General features: G+C 41.9%; 1 protein-coding gene across 1 annotated transcript in view; it reads right to left on the bottom strand.

The window, feature by feature from the left end:
- Positions 1-2659: 2659 nt before the first annotated feature.
- LOC119655395 (major facilitator superfamily domain-containing protein 6) overlaps positions 2660-17315 on the bottom strand; it is a 59372-nt gene continuing 44716 nt past the window's right edge. The window contains exon 8 of the mRNA XM_038061272.1: positions 2660-4510. Coding sequence (XP_037917200.1) covers positions 4331-4510 — 180 coding nt within the window. The 3' untranslated portion in view covers positions 2660-4330. The remainder of the gene's footprint in view (positions 4511-17315) is intronic.

Genomic DNA, 17315 nt, shown 5'->3' on the forward strand with positions numbered 1-17315 from the left:
GTCGGGATACCGAATTCTCTCGTGGCCGTGTACAGTTTTACCCTGGCTATGCTATCATAGGCGGCTTTAAAGTCGATGAACAGATGGTGCAACTGTTGTCCATATTCCAACAGTTTTTCATCGCTTGCCGCACAGAGAAAATCTGATCTGTTGCTGATTTGCCTGGAGTGAAGCCTCTTTGATATGGGCCAATGATGTTCTGGGCGTATGGGGCTATCCGGCCTAGCAGGATGATGGAGAATATCTTATAGATGGTATTCAACAACGTGATACCTCTATAATTGCTGCTCTGTGTGATATCTTCCATTTTATGTATGAGTCAGATAATGCCTCGTTCCCAATCGTCAGGCATTGATTCGCTGTCCCATACCTTGAACACAAGTTGATGAACAACTTGGTGTAACTGGTCGCCTCCAATTCGGCTGTAATTCCATCGGCTCCTGGCGACTTATGATTTTTTAACCGATGAATTGCACGGACTGTTTCTCCTCAACTTGGTGGCGGCAGCATTTGTCCGTCGTCTTCAGTTGGCGGGACCTCCAACTCGTCGATGTTCTGGTTGTTCAGTAGCTCGTCAAAGTACTCAACCCATCGCTCTAATATGCCCATTCTGTCGGAAATCAGATTTCCCTCTTTGTCTCAGCTGGATGAGGATCGAGGTGTATAAGGCTTCATCCTGCTGACTTGTTGGTAAAACTTGCGCTTGGTGCGGTTGCTTCCTGTACTTTTCTAGTTCACAGACTTGTTGGTTCTCCCAGGCTTCCTTTTTCCGTCTGTCGCTTCTCCACTCGCCGGAGTTCATGATAAGTCTCTGCGCGTGCCCGCGTTCTTTGAGAATGCAACATTACTCGGTATACGGCATTCTTCCGTTCCGTTACTAGCTTACATTCATTGTCAAACCAGCCATATAATAATATACTATTATTCATTTAATTTGGGCAGATATCAATATGGAGAGTATTTCGAGGTCTGGACGCCGTATACAGGCAGTTTCATGATTTTTTTCAGATTTTTCGGTTGGATAGTTTCTGAGACTGGCTCCGTTAAAGAAGTGATCAATTTCAACTGTTCCCACTCCCCGTCTTTTCAACGAATGTTAAAACTGAGACAGGCATCGAAAAGTACTGGTCAATACGTTTCATTTGATACCCAACATGACTATATTCGGTGAAAAAAAAAATGTACACTCCGCTTTTGTTCGTATGTAATCCCTTTGTAATCCGTTTAGGGTTTGGTATCAAAAGTTCCAGATTGAACTGAATTCCAATAATGTGTGTGTGCAATTTTGGTTGATCCCCAGGTCTGAAAAGACCCCATATATAAAGCCCGACTTTAAGTCAACTAGGACGAAGGGGCGTTCCACAACTGGTGTTCGTTGTGATCGATGTATCAATGAACGTCTCAAATCTGAAATTCACCGTAATGTCGTTCACCCTGCCGCCCTCCATGGTTCTGAGTATTAGAACACATTAAGGTGGGAGAAATTTGATATGCAATAACTCTTCGGCTTCGCCGGTAATCGAGCCCTAGTTGCTCGCCCCTAGGCCCTTTCGTATCACCAGGCCAGAGTTTTTGTATTTCTTGCTGCTCTGAGTGACGAGCCACAGCTATCCTAACTGCTCGCTCCTGACGCCACACGTGGATCCACATGTGGATTAGGAGGTCCGCTACTATCAGACGTATTTGACTCTCAAACACGGGTTATTTTTAAAACTATCGTCCACATATCGCCCGCAACATCGCAGACTTCAGACCAACTGGCGATTGAAAACTAAATTTTTCTACGTTTGGTTAATCAAAATATATGCTATAACGGAAGACAAAGATGATTCTGTAAAATAAGAATTTCACCTTGAGTTAGTATTTAATTCACTACCCTTAAATGACGTGAAGATAGTAGAAGATAGCGGATTTCAATAGAAAAATCGTCCGTGGACTGCATTTTTAAGAAAAGAGTCACAGCAGCGTTCCAGCCAAGAACTATGATTCATTATCTTTCTGGAGTATATGATATAAGGGATGAGAGTAAATCTAAATGGTACCTTAATCTATAAATCATCCCAGGTAGTGAACTACGCTGGTGATGTAAACAACTTAGCACGATCGAAGAGCCAGGTAAAGCTTGATGAAGGAGGGTAAAATGTTCTCCTTGAAATAATCAAAAGGTAGACCAAACTCATACTTCAAATCAATCGAAATCCGACAAAATGCGACAGTAAACACAAGTCAGGAATTTCGAATACTTAGAAAACACACACAAAGGACAACAAAGGAATTAACCAAATCAATATACAGATCATACTTGCAAACAAAACGTTCTACATTGTATTGCTCTAAAAAGAAAGGATGTGCTCAGGAAAACAAAGTTCATATAAATATATATATCATATATTCATCATATATTCATATATAAAGCTTTGGTTGAAAAAAGTAAGGCTAAATGAATTACCAACGTAAAGGACAACCTGTCTGAACAATGTAGCATGCGCGCTGTTTAGCTTCCGAAATCATCCGAGAAGAGTGGAGACGGAGACTTCAGAAAACCGACGACCGACATTGAACTGTAGCGCAAAGAAGAAGAAAAAGTTGCATCTCTGCACTAAAACCCTTTCTTCTAACCTTTCAATACGAGTATATTCATAGAAGACAAATACCTTAATTTAACATATTATAGAGTGCATTTCTTTATTTAAATAATTTTTACAGTGCTGTACAATACACCTATACACAACAATAAAATATCGTAAATATATAATAATATCAGCATATTTCAAGTCATTTATTTTTTATCTTTCTTTTGCAGTTGCCTCCGCAATATGTACCCTTATTCTTCAATGTTCCTTATGAATGTAGCGTTTTACTTTTTCCTTTTCGCGATTATACCCTTTTGTAATTATTACTGTATTTTTGTTACTTAATTTTCCGTTAAACGTAACCTTACGTAACTAATTTATATTTTATAGTAATACTTCACTTTTTTTCACCGGATTCACTTCAGTATAATAACTTGGAAATATTTGCAGTAAAATACACTTGTTAAATGGTACATTATTTTATAATAATATAATCTAAGGTAATATTTAAAAAGTCTTCTTCTTCTTTTCAATAGTTTTTTTTTCTTGTCTTTGGTGTATCATTTTGTAATATCATTTGAAGTCGTTTTCGTTTTCTGCTTTTTTTGTAAATTACTCGTTTTTCTCCAGTATTAAGGACTAATTTTATTTATTCGGACATTTATCAACTTTGAAATTGAATATATAGAATAGCTTTAGTTTAGTTTAGTTTAGTTAAACTAAACCTTAAATTTATCAAACTATGAAAATATAGTCAAGTAGTAATTAGTGAATATAATTTTCGCCAATACATATAACAAACAAAATAATTCAAATATGGTGTATAACATCGAAAATTTGAAATCGCCGATTACATAGGTGAAACTTCCCCAGTAATTATTTATATACAACCCTAAGCAGTGATTCACAATTAATATTTATCAATTAGTCAAACTAAATGGAATAGAATGTAAGTATTAGAGTTTCAATGTATTGGATTTTATGATTCATGTGCATGATTGTATCAGTGATATACTATGACGACTATTTTACTTCCTTTTAATAATGCGCCTAGATTATGACAAAAATCATAATTCGCTTAATAAAAAGTATTTTAAAGTCTTTAGATTAAAATGATATGAAATCGATTTAAGCTTCTCGTCAAACTGTCCAACATGGGGGCGTATAACAATCACAATCAATTATAATGAAACGGCTTATAATTTTATTGGCAATACTGTACACGCAATAATACAATAATGATTTAATTCATTTTACTAACAATTTCCAAGCAACACTCGATCTAGTTTGATTTAAAAATAAGGAAAAATAAATAAAATAAAATAATGCCTTAGGCTCACTAAACGCAAATCAAATCAAATAATGCTACTTCTATGTTTTCAATATTGCTCCCCATATGTATGCAAGAAAACAAAAGTAAGCCCCTCATTTGAACCTTCCGTCCTGGCAGCCATTACATTTTAAAAAGCGTAAACTAGCATCTAAGTGCTTTTAATGTTATTTACTAAAAATATGTCTATGTGTTAAGGCCTATTCTTCTAGTAAAATGTACCTATTTTTAGCTCCTTTCTAAATAAAAAGGTTCTCGAAACCTTGAAAGCATAATAATATAATTTTCCACAAATGCCTGAGTATACTTCCAAAATATATAAAGGTTGAGAATAAAGTTAAGAGCATTAGAACCTAGAGTGAAAAATTGATTTTCCTTAAAATAAAATTTTAACGAAAATAAGCTATTTATAATCGGTGCGACGGATTTAGTGTGCAAATGGATTTCGATTAGCACCAGGTATATCCAGATTACCTCCAGTGGTTTGGTATGTGCCGTAGCTTTCGCCGTTCGGGTTCATATCATTGAGTCTAGTACTTGAGAGAGCTCGAGGTATTGGATTGCTTGGAACGCCATGCGGGGCCAAATGAGAAGTTTCTTCTGCAACCTGTAAAAATTGGTAAAAAGAATGGGAAACACGGATTTATACATTTTTTTTGGAAAATTTTCAAATATATTTTATCGATATATTGAAAGGCAGCCATTTTGAAGGCATAAATTAAGGTAGACACCAATGTTTTAAATTGCAAAACGATACGCATCGGAAAAAATTCTCATAATACTTTGTACTTTTCAAAGAGAATAAAACCTTATTAAAATTGGTTTTCTCCAAGTCCAATCTCATTCCTTTCTCCTTAAGAACAGGTCTAAGAATGGTAGCTGACCTTCCTTTTCAATCTCCATCGGAAATAGAGCCTTGATGTCAAAGGACAAAAAGACTCTTAATCGGTTTCCGGGTTCGCTTGAATTCTTAATCGATCTTGTCTCAAACTGTTTTTCCATACTTTGCAACTGTCCTAATAACCATTCGGTTATTCGATGCATAGAAGAATATTCCACCGAAACGGTTTTCTTCACCTACTTGGCTGGCTTATGATACTTGGGAAACTCTTTGATCCTTGGAAGTATTGACTTTGAGACGTTCAGTCTGATAGTTGATTAAATTAGTAGGTATTCCTCTCCTTTCCCTCTGTTTTCCAGGTTGTGGTAAAGAATTAGTCTCAAGTCTTCTATTAGGTCCATTGTAGGGATTGACCTTTATCCGATTCTCGTTGTACTCGTTGCCCAATGTGACTAGTGTGACTTTGTCCGCTTCAAGGTAATAAAAGGGCATCCCTCTCAACTCTTTGACTATGTTTCCCACGTCTTGTTGGTATTTCCAGCCTAGCCAATACTATTTGTCTTGAGATCTGAATCGCCGACGATCGCATACATTTTTTAAAATCGATTCAATGTCTGCCTTTCTGTCTGTCACAACCGATTTACTCGACTAGACCAATTTGTCACGAAATTTGTTATGAAGGTGTGGTCTGTAGTTCCTTTTACCTATAGCCAGTCACGCTATTTTGTGTTGAGTTTGAGGGAGGGCTCCATATATATGTGAAACGCGGGTGCACATTTTTTTTCGCAGAATATGGTCATGTGGGGCATCAAATGAAATAATAATATTAATAATCGTTGGCGCAACAATCAAATTGGAGCAGGGCCTTGACGTGTGTTAGAGCACTTCATTCAAGACAGTAACGGTACACTACAGCATTACAGTAGCCTACAGGAGGCAATGTGGTCAGCATTGCACTCGCCTGAGATTACTAACCAGATTTGACTCAAGTACTCATTCACAGCTGTCCCGACTGATATCCGACATCAACTCACAATACACTGCCGCTAGTGAGATTTGAACCGCGACCATCCGTATGACAGCCTTTTGCTGTAACCACCCAGCTATCCGGACACTGATTAGTACTTTCCGAAAATTCTGCTATTGGGTGAAACATTAAAGAGCAAGGGCTCGGAATGTGTGACCCGAAAATTGAAGCGGGTCTCGTTCTCAGAACTTTTCCAAAATCTAGGCCCCAAAATGCATTCGTTTCCGATATCTGCACAAATGAAATTAATAATAGTATATTTCCATATTTTCTAAATTTACCCGGCAACCCCCCTTAAGTTCATCCTAAAAGTACAATATTTTGACATTTGTATAAGGAATAACATAAGGCATAATTTAGTCAAGCTCGAAGAAAATCCAACCATTATTAACAAAGTTATAGAGGGTGAAACTTTTCAATTTTTTTTGTGTATGAGGTCATCATCATATATCTATTCGTCAATACCACACCAAAATGAGCTCACCTGAATGGGGGTCGCAAAGAAACATTTTGTTTTAGTTTTTTAGTCATTTAAATATCAATTATTCCAGACTGAAATGTATGTGTACATATACGTGCTAATGAAGTTTGCCGGTTGTATCTAATTCAGATATGTAGATAAACCAGCGGTATTCAATGTACGTACTATACGTACGCTTATGTGGGCATTTGTGCACGAAATAAATCAGAAAGGACAATACCTATGTCTGTTTGGAAAAATATTTATACCTGGAACGCGAGCTTTCAGTATTTCGACTTATTTTTTAAGGTTTTGTTGTATTTATTAAAATCGGGATACTGTCTCTCTGTCTGTTGGTTACACACATTTTCCTCGGAGGCGGTTATAGCGATTGACACCAAATTTGATAGAAAGGTGGGAACTGTGAACGCTCACGCATACAGTGAGTTACATCTTTTTATGTCGAATTTAAGGGGGGTGTAAATGTTTTTTTCATCAAATATAGTCATATGGGGTATCAAATGAAAGGTCTCGGTTAGTACTTTGCATTTTGACATTTGTTAGAAAGGTGGAGAGTCTTTAAGAGGCCATTCTAAGAAACTACCAAACCGAAAAATTTGAAAAAAAAGTCAGGAGGCTATCACTATATGGTGCCTGGGTACCGATATCTGTTCAAATAAAGTTAATAATAGTATATTACTATAATTTTTGGTAATTGGCTGCAAAACCGCCGTTAAGTTCATCCTAGCACCGCGAAATTGCAGTGATGTAGGCTATAATATAGAGCATTGTCTTGCTAAGTTTGATGGAAATCGCACTACTACTAAGAAAGTTATCATACGTCAAAGTTGCTTCTTTGCAAATTCAAGATTATGAATGTCTATCTCCACCGAAATTGGATACTCTCACATAATATATGCATATATGATATTACGTGCTACGTACTAAGAAGTGCACAAAACCTTTCGTATCTGAAGCGTCCAGCTTTACCGACTTGTTTATTCCAGGTTTACCGACTTGTTTGTTCTAGAGTGATGGTGGGGAGTAGCTGTTATCCTTCTTATTCGATCCAGAAATACTTTGATGTATTTTTGAGTGATTAGTTGGTTCTTCACACTCTCTATTGCGTCGAACAATTACATCTACATATGATAAATCCAAAAAAACACCAGGATGGTCTGCAAAAGCGATGGATGAGTAAACATTCATGGCAGTATGGCTAGACCTGCCTAGCAAAGCAGGCACCTTCACTAATAGAGCTCTCCATGTTACACGATACCTAGGAGGTACTTATTCTCCACTAGAAGACAAAATTATTGGTGGAATAGTGAACTTGCCAGTCTTCGATCGATTTGCCACAGAGCCAGAGGAACGGCTCAGAGAGCAATAGGTAGAATCGATCAAGGGCAAAAGGAACATTTATATAGGAAAGCTCGCAAGAACCTCAAGCTCCAGCGGAGTAAGAGGGAATGTTTCAAGGAGCTCTGTTTGGGAGCGGACATAAATCCGTGGGGCAGCGCCCTTAAAATCGTTACAGGCCGATTCAGAGGCCGATCATCTCCGCAGATCACGTGCCCTATGCTCTTGTTGAAAATAATCCAGGGGTTATTTCCACAACAAGAGCGAGGTACTAACACTTTCCAGCGTCCCCTGAATGTGACGTCGATTCCACCAGTCACCAGGGACGAGCTGCTGGAGATCTGCAGTCGAATAGGCGACAGCAAAGCTCAAGGTCTGGATGGCATACCGAATAAGGCTCTCAAACTTCCCGTCAAATGTAGACCGGACATGTTTGCGGAGCTGTTCGAAACGCGCATGTCAGCGGGTATCTTTCCAGCACCGTGGAAGCGGCAGAAGCTGGTATTGCTGCCTAAGGCTGGCAAACCGCCAGGGAAACCGTCCTCCTATAGACCCATATGTCTTCTAGATATTATGGGCAAAATGTTGGAGCGCGTCATTTATAATAGACTACTCCCAGTCGTCGAGAGCCAAGGGGGCCATTCAGATAGGCAGTATGGGTTCCGTAAAGCCAGATCAACCATTGATGCCATCAAAATGGTCACTGGCTTGGCCGAAAATGCAGTTTACGGAAGGGGTTGTACCAGCAAATATTGTGTGGTGGTCACCCTGGATATGAAGAATGCATTCAACTCGGCCAATTGGAACCTTATACGAAAGTCTCTGGCGACGATTGGTGTTCCCACCTACCTCGCTGCTATTATAGATAGCTATTTGCATGGGCGAACACTGTGGTATAATACCAATGATGGAACCAAGGAGTACGTTGTCTCCGCGGGTGTCCCACAGGGCTCTGTACTGGGCCCACTACTGTGGAACATCATGTACAATGATGTGCTTAACCTTCCAGTTCCGGAGGAGGCCACGGTGGTGGGTTACGCCGATGACATAGCACTGGTTGTGGTCGCAAAACATCTCGAGGATGCTGAATTGTACTAAAGCGAACCAATCAGTGTTGTTAGGGATTGGCTAGAGAGTGCTGGACTGGCACTCGCTGAGGAAAAGACAGAAGCGGTGTTCATCACTAAAGCATCGCAAAGGAAATTACGCCTGCATTAGAATCGGGAATCGAATCATCACTTCCAAGCCTGTCCACACGTACTCGAGGAGGGCGATCAGACCCGAGTCTGCAAGGGACTCATCTGAAGTGGCTTTGGGCACGAAGCCTCACCGGAGGTTACCGGTATCATGGGAACCGGGATGGCCCTCTAAGAGCATATGCTACAGGAGAATTCCTGAAGGATGTGTTCTCGGCTCGGTTATTTGCGGTTGGCCCCCTAGTGGGAGTTTCATGGTGGTTGTGGTTATGCCTACATCGCGGAAAGAGCTCCTCGGAGCTCGAGCGTGAAGATGCGGTGTACAACTCGGGTACCGTATCCCTTAGTTGCGGCAGAGGTGTTAGATAGGCCTGCCATCCACTGGTATGAATGCTGAGCCTGCACTCAGTATAAACCAGTACCGCTGCGCGGCGGGGATCTGATTGTGGTCCCAAAATCAATCCGTGTCCGAAGAGGACCGTGGGATTATGCCTACACAGCAGCTACTCACGTTAAACCCCCAGGACTTTCATCACTTCCAAGCCGACCATCAAATACTTGGAGGCGATGATAGACGGGAAACTCAATTTTAAGCAGCACATAGAGCATACTTGTAAAAAAGCATCCACCACGAGTATTGCTCTCGCAAGGATGATGCCGAACATAGGAGGACCGCAGCATACTTGCAGGCTGCTTATAGCCAGGGTGGTGAGTTCTATCATGCTGTATGCAGTCCCAGTTTGGGGAAACGCGCTGCAGTTTTTAGGCAATGCATATAAACTGAGTACGGTTTACAGAAGAACAGCCTTAAGGGTGTATTCTACCTTCAGGACCATCTCAGACGATACAGCGTTCGTCATCTCGGGAATGATGTCAATTGACATCCTGGCAACCGAATTGATAACACCAGGTCCATCTCTCCCTTATCGGAGGTGAAAAAAGCCGAAAGAGAGAGATCCATAAGCAAATGGCAACAGCGGTGGGACTAGTCAGAAAAGGGTCGTTGGACTTACAGGTTGATCCCTTCCATCAGGGAGTGGCTGGAGGGAAAGCATGGGGAGATCAATTATAATCTCACCCAGTCTTTCACCGGCCATGAAAGATACCGTCAGTACCTGTACAGGTTTAAATTGAACACCTCACCTGATTGTCCAAACCGCGGGGTCCCAGAGGACCCAGCGCACGTTTTCTTCCAGTGTCCTAGGTTCGTGGAAGAAATAAGAAACCTAGAGGAAACTCTAGGTGAAGTGCTATCACCAGAAAATTTTGTCCGGGGAATGGTAGCTTGCCAGGAAGACTGGGATGGGATCAATTCCATGATCGCAGTAATCCAGGAGAAACTGCGAAAGCAGAAGAAGTGAGAAAGGCGTGCCCAGGCCAGAGTGTTTTAAAAATTTCCTCCTCCTTAAAAAAACAGACAGACGGACAGACATTGGACTGATTTTAATAAGGTATTGTTTTGCAAACAAAACCTTAAAAATTATCAATGCGTGAGTAGCTTAGCTATGGGCATTAATCATTTTTCAGACTCTTATTGTTTCTTTTCCCTGATCCAAAAGTTATTTGGTAAACTCTCGTGGTTCGGCGAAAAAAAAGCTAGATGTTATCGAAGTGAGGCATTCGAGAAATAATTGCATTGTGCATTGGATATAAACTCAGCAATAGAAAACGCTAAGAAGCGAATGGAAAAATATCGATTGACAGAATACAGCGCCACTGAATCTCAATTGGGACTTCAAGTCTTTCTCATATGATACAGAATTTGAAATTTAGGGCCGTCATATGGTGAATGTTTTGATAATCTAGACAATATATTATAGCTTCTTCATAGTTCGTTATGAAGCTATAAATTTAGTCTGCAGCAGCACCATAACCATTAACTCCTTTTGCTTTGATTGATCCAGCCCCGTATTTCTTTATTCAACCAAGTGCTATCGTCTTCTTTTCCTCCTGTTCGGGACTAGAGTCCGTTATCCAAGATCGTCACTTTCCCTAGTCCTACACTCAATCTGAATTTAGTGGAAAGGATTTCAAATCACAATATAGCGTTTCAAGCTAGTGGGTATCCCGCGCATCAACCACATCTACTTCGAAGAAGAAAGGAAGAAGAAAATATGCAAAATGGGATCCTACCCGGTCCTTTTAGGATTGACTTTACTGCATCTTGACATATAGATGCCAGTGAAAGGGCAAAAGTCCAAAGTGAAGAGTAAAGATGTCTAGACCGAAATCAAATTACCTGTAATTACGTGTAGACAGGCATGCCTACGGCAACTTCCAACAGCAGAACGTTACGTTTCTAGTAGACTATCAGCTCTGAAAGCTTACCAGGAGTGAAACAGCCCACGTTAATTAGGGGAACATTTGAATGAAGGGCCACACAGGATTATCTCAACTTAACTAAGAAAAACTTTGGTTTAAATACTTACTCTGCAGGCTAGACTATCACCTAAGGAAACATGAGATATCTGATTTTGCGGGGAAAGCAGTGAAACCTGCATAGATATCTTGAAGCAATATCCGGCACTTGTGCACACCAAGAAGGATTAAAGCACCTAGAAGTAACGTCTGTTTTTTTTACTTAATACAATAAATGGAGAAACAGCCAGATAACATATTACATAGTTACAATATAGTTTCCACTTTCACTTTCTTCTCTTGGTAAAAAGTGAAGTCCATGGGCTAAGCGGTTAGGCAAATGTAAATAAAAGTAATACAACAACTTCGCGAATGACATTTCCATGACGTCAATCATAGTCCCAGAAGTCTGATTTTTTCCTGCGTTCATCATCTGACTTCAGCTCGATGTGCAAGCGCTCACGCGAAAACTCCCGACTCGTTTTACTAGGGAAATATTTTCTTCCCGTAAACTGTCCTACTCGCCTCTCTATTCTCAATCTTCTTTAAAATAAATAAATAATCAACTGTTTCCAATGGCTGTGTACTCTGACAAACCATGCAAGATATCTGTAACGCAAAAGACAGATATCACTAAACAGCCAAAACTCGGGGTGGAATCGATTCAACCAAATATGGGTTAACATAGAAGCGAACTATCAAGTGGAGCCGATAGCAATACTGCTCTGATTGCACCTATATCCACTGTTGTTTTCGTTTTTCTTATTATCTTCAATGAAATAATTGTTAGTTTCATCTGCCATGAGACATTTTATTAGGAAAATGATAGATCTCGATGAGCAGCCTGAAACTAGAGGAGCTAGTTGTACCACCGTGGGGCCTAAATATCATATACAGCACCACCATGAATTTTGTTCAGATTTTTCGTCACGGTAGTTTCTCAAAACGGGTCCTTGATTTAAATCATTATTTTTTAAACCCGCAGATTCCCCTCCCCTTGCAACTGATCAATAAGTGTAACCGTTTCTGAGCAAAGTAAGTGTGCTAGACAAACATACTGTCACACACACAGTGAATCAATTTTAGTAAGGTTTTATTTTCCACAATACCTTAAGAACGGTCATTGGTATTCATGTAGCCGATATTTAGGCCACAACCAGAAACTCTAGATAGTACAATCCGCTGGCTCATTAAACCTTCCTAGATAATATTCTAGCGGCAATACAGATCTGAATTACACTACACATTTGTCACAGCGATCACAGTTGTAACGATTAATCCAAGGCAATGGGAAAAGCGCTGGAATATCAATCACATCAATCAGACTTAACGAAAACAAAAACTAGAAAAGCAGCAGGATCTGAGGATATTGCAACTCAATAGCGACTAACTGGAATTCTACCTTATAACTCAACGATTTCTTCACTTCCGTTATTGAGCAGGACAGAACAGCGTCCTCTGCCCACTAAAACATGAAAGGAACCTGGTGGCCTAAGGCAATGAGCGAATTACTAGTGGATTATATTCGGCTACTACCGCATACTATAAAGCCTCCTCCATAAGCTCATTCTCAACATGTTTCACATTACCGTCATCCAACCCGACTGTGTGCATTATCCACGCAGTTCACGACGTTTGATAGCTCAAAGAAAAACATATAAACAAGTCGGGAAACCGGAAGCGGGTCGCTTCAGGTATGAAAGGTTTTTTTTGCTTCTTCTGTGAGTATATTTAAGTGTAGAACTATCCCATTTGTACGTAGCCCATTATGTATATGCATTTAGGGTGTCTGAATACCCAACCCACTTCAGTGATATTGATATTTATTATAGTTGCAGTAAATTTACACAGTAAAGTCAATTTGAGCTACTATAACTTTGTTAGTAATAGTATGATTTTGACCAAACTTGAGGGTAATATGCTTCATATTATATGTTATACCCCTTCCAACTTTTATAACTCTGGAATAAACTTAAGGGGGTTTTACTCAATTTCCCAAAAAATATGGTAGTATTCTATTATTAACTTTTTTTTACACCCCCCTTTTACATGTATGGGGACCCCCCCTAAATCTCAACGTAGAAGCATATCACTGACTGCATGCGTTCACAGTTCCCACCTTCTCACCAAATTTCGTCTCAATCGGTATAGCCGTTTCCGAGAAAAGTCCGTGCGACATTGAGGCAGACAGATCTCCCATCAGGCGCGACCGCAGCTGGCGGGTTGGGGCATACCTATTGATATGTAAATATGTGTTCATGCACTTTTCTTTTCTGACTGTGTATGGGCTAGTGTTTGCTCATTTCTGGTGCGCGGACCAAAATGGCTATGGGAAGGATACCCAGAACATGAAACCACCATGGAAGACGAGAGAAGGAGTAAACCTACGGTGCAGGGGCTCGGAACCCCAGTACCGGCGGTTTTTGGGAGTAAGCAAGCGGGCTCCCGGCCGTCGATATCCCTCGACCGCAGTGCCTCGGTGGTGGACAACTTGGCCACCTTGGCATATAATGTTACAAGTGATTTGGATCTGGAGAAGGAAGTGTTCAAGCGAAGTTCGACCTTACCGAGAACACCAGTAGCAAGAACAACCAAGGATGAACTGAAGACGGACCGTTGGACGACGAAAGCTGTGACAGCACCCACCGCATATGTTCAAGATGCGCGACAGCAAGAGGTGCTCCAGGAACAAGGAAGAGATCCATTCAGAAAAAGTTCGTCAACTTTAAGATCTCCACCAATGACAAAGACGATAAAGGATAAAGTACAGGCAAGGTCAATAAACGCCAAAAGTGAAGGAGCGTATAAAAAGAGCAACCCTGTCGGGGCTTATAGGGAGCAGAGTCTCGATCCGATTAGAGTCCTCTATAATGGATCGCAGATGGAGGAAAGGAATAATAAGGATACGCCGAACCCCGCTGTGCCAACAGTATCACAAGCGACCCAAGTGACACCTAACCGTGTTATTATCGAATCACAGCGAAATAAACGAGTACGTGAAAAAGAGGGGGATCCTATAAATAATCAGCAGGCGCCTAAGAGAAAAAAGGTGGACAGGACATTCTAAAAACCAACACCAACAGCTCAGAAGGAGGAAAGCGTACAGCGAATCTAGGAAACTCGACCAGCGTTGCGAAGCCCAAGACGAACGAAAACGATGGATGGACTAAAGTTACTAACAAAAAAGAGAAACGGAAAGCAAAAGTGCAAACTCGTCCAGATGCAATTGTTATCTCCAGTAAGGGCAATCTGTCCTACGCGGAGATACTCAAAAAAGTCAAAGCAGATCCCAACCTAAAAGATCTGAGCGGAAATGTGAACAGAATCCGAAGAACCCAGAAAGGAGATCTCATGTTCGAGCTGAAAAGATCCAGCGTGGGCAAAGCTGATGACTTTCGCACTCAAGTGAAAAACTCACCGCAGTGCGTGCTCAAAAACAGGAGATCAATTTAAGGATCTCCATGAAGTGACATCGAAAGGAGAAATTTGTACCGCTCTGAAAGAGCAATTCAAGTTGAAAGACCTTAGAGAGGAGTCTGTTGTGGGCCTACGAAAAGCCTATGTGGCACTCAAACGGCCACAAGACGAGTACCAGCGGAGGCAGTGCAGATGATGTTAGCTGCCGGAAAGGTTCGGATTGGATGGGTTGTCTGCCGTTTAAGAGAACAAACTTCACTAAAGAATTGCTTTAAATGCCTCATGTTTGGGCACTTAGAGAAGGCATGGACCAGCAGCATTGATCGGTCCGATCGATGCAGAAGGTGTGGGCAGAAAGGCCATATTGCCAGAGAGTGCAATAGCGACCCCAAATGACAGGATAACCGGCACATTGCCGGGAGTGGCAAATGTCCGGAATTTAGGAAGGCGCTTTTATTCAAATAAACCTCAATCATTTCAGGGTCGCTCAGAATTTATTTGAGCAGACCACGTTCGAATCTGAGATGAAAATTGCCGCCATAAGTAAACCGTAAATAAACAGTCACGGTGGCATATGGGTCACAGATTCCACTGGTGGAGCGGCGATATGAGCTTGCGGTCGACAGGCCGGGCGAAAATAAGTGGTGTATATGTATATAGCTGCAACCCTCCACCAAGTTTGACACTGTCTGAATTCGAGGAAATGCTTGATAATCTTGTTCTTGACGCAAGGGAACGAAGCCCAAAGGTGATTTCAATGCTTGGCCTTTAAAGTGGGGTAGTAGAGAATCAAATTGCTAACGAAGCTGCTGTAAACACCTTCCAGAAAGTGGGGTCAGACTCGGTTGTAGACCTGACTTTTGTCAGCCCTGCGCTAGCGCGGTAGAGGGCGGTAGGTAGAGTCAATTAGGGGCAAAAAGAGTGCACCTATAGGGCAGCCTGCAAAAGCCTCAAGCTCGCCATCCAGCGAAGCAAGAGGAAATGCTTTAAGGAGCTCTGCTCAGAAGTGAACGTAAACCCGTGGGGGGTGCTTATGGAATCGTGATGGGTCGATTCAGAGGCCGTTCATCTCTGCAGATGTCCTATCCTCTTGCTGAAAATCATCCAGGGGTTATTCTCCCAGTTGGTACTTCTGCCTAAGCCTAGTAAATCTCCAGGTGAACCATTCTTATACCGACCCATATGTCTTCTGGGCACGGTGGGGAAAACGTTAGAGCGGATAATCTATAATAGATTACTCCCGGTTGTTGAAAGTCCTGGGGGTTTAACGTGAGTACCAGCCGTGTAGGCATAATCCCACGGTCCTCTTCGGACACGGATTGATTTTGGGACCACAATCAGAGCCCCGCCATGACTAGCACAGCGGTACTGGTTTATACTTAGTGCAGGCTCAGCATTCATACCAGTGGATGCCAGGCCTATCTAACACCACTGCCGCAACTAAGCGGTATGGCACGCGAGTTGTACACCGCAACTCCACGCTTGATCTCCGAGGAGCTCTGCTCGCGATGTAGGCATAACCACAACCACCATGAAACTCCCATCAGGGGGCCAACCGCAAATAACCGGGCTGAGAACACATCTTCCAGGAATTCTCCTAGAGGATATGCTCTCAGGGATCATCCCGGTTCCCTTGGTACCAGAAAACCTCCGGTGAGGCTTCGTGGCCAAAGCCACTTCAGATGAGTCCCATACAGACTCGGGTCTGATCGCCGTCCTCGAGTACATGGGGACGGAACTCCCCAACGGGTTAACTGGAATCATCCCGGTTGTTGAGAGCCAAGGCGGCCTTTCAGATCGGCAGTATGGGTTCCGTAAAGCCAGATCAACCATTGATGCCATCAAATTGGTTACTGGCTTGGCCGAAGATGCAATCCACGGAAAGGGTAGTATCAGCAAATATTGCGTGGTAGTAACCCTGGACGTGAAAAAACAGAAGCGGTCCTCATCACTAAGCGCCGGAAGAGAAATTACGCCTGTGTTAGAACCGGGAATCATATCATCACTTCCAAGCCGACAATCAAATACTTGGGGGTGGTGATAGACAGGAAGCTCAGCTATAAGCGACATGTGCAGGATCTTTGCGATAAATCATCCACTGCTAGTATGGCCCTGGCGAGGATGATGCCGAACGTGGAAGGACCACGGCATAACTCTAGGTTGCTTATAGCCAGGGTGGTGACCTCAACCATGCTTTATGCGAGTCCAGCTTGGAGAGAGGCGTTGCGGATATTAGTGAATACTAACAAACTGAGTGCAGTCTACTGGAGGATAGCCCTGATGGTATGCTCTGCCTGCAGATGATGCAGCACTTGTCATCTCTGGAATGATACCGATTGAAATCTTGGCAGATGAGATGGCGAATATATGCAATGCGAAACCAATTTCTTCCTTATTACGGACGAAAAACGCTGAGAGGGAAAGATCCATAAATAGATGGCAAGAGCGGTGGGAACGCTCGGGAAAGGGTCAGTGGACTCACAGGCTCATTCTTGCCATCAAGGAGTGGTTGGAGAGACGACACATTGAGATTAATTATAATCTCACCCAGTTTCTCACGGGGCATGGAGGATATCGCCAATACCTGCACAGGTTTAAATTGGACACCTCACCCGATTGTCCAAATTGCGGTGGAGTTTCAGAGGACATAAGTATTCTTCCACTCTCCGAGATTTGTGGAAGAAAGGAGGAATTTAGAAGAGATTCTAGGAAAGGTGCTGGTGCGCCTCGTATAGAAGAAAGGTGACTAAGTTA

This window comes from Hermetia illucens, chromosome 4 (assembly GCF_905115235.1).
Source record: "Hermetia illucens chromosome 4, iHerIll2.2.curated.20191125, whole genome shotgun sequence".
Taxonomy (NCBI): Eukaryota; Metazoa; Arthropoda; class Insecta; order Diptera; family Stratiomyidae; genus Hermetia; species Hermetia illucens.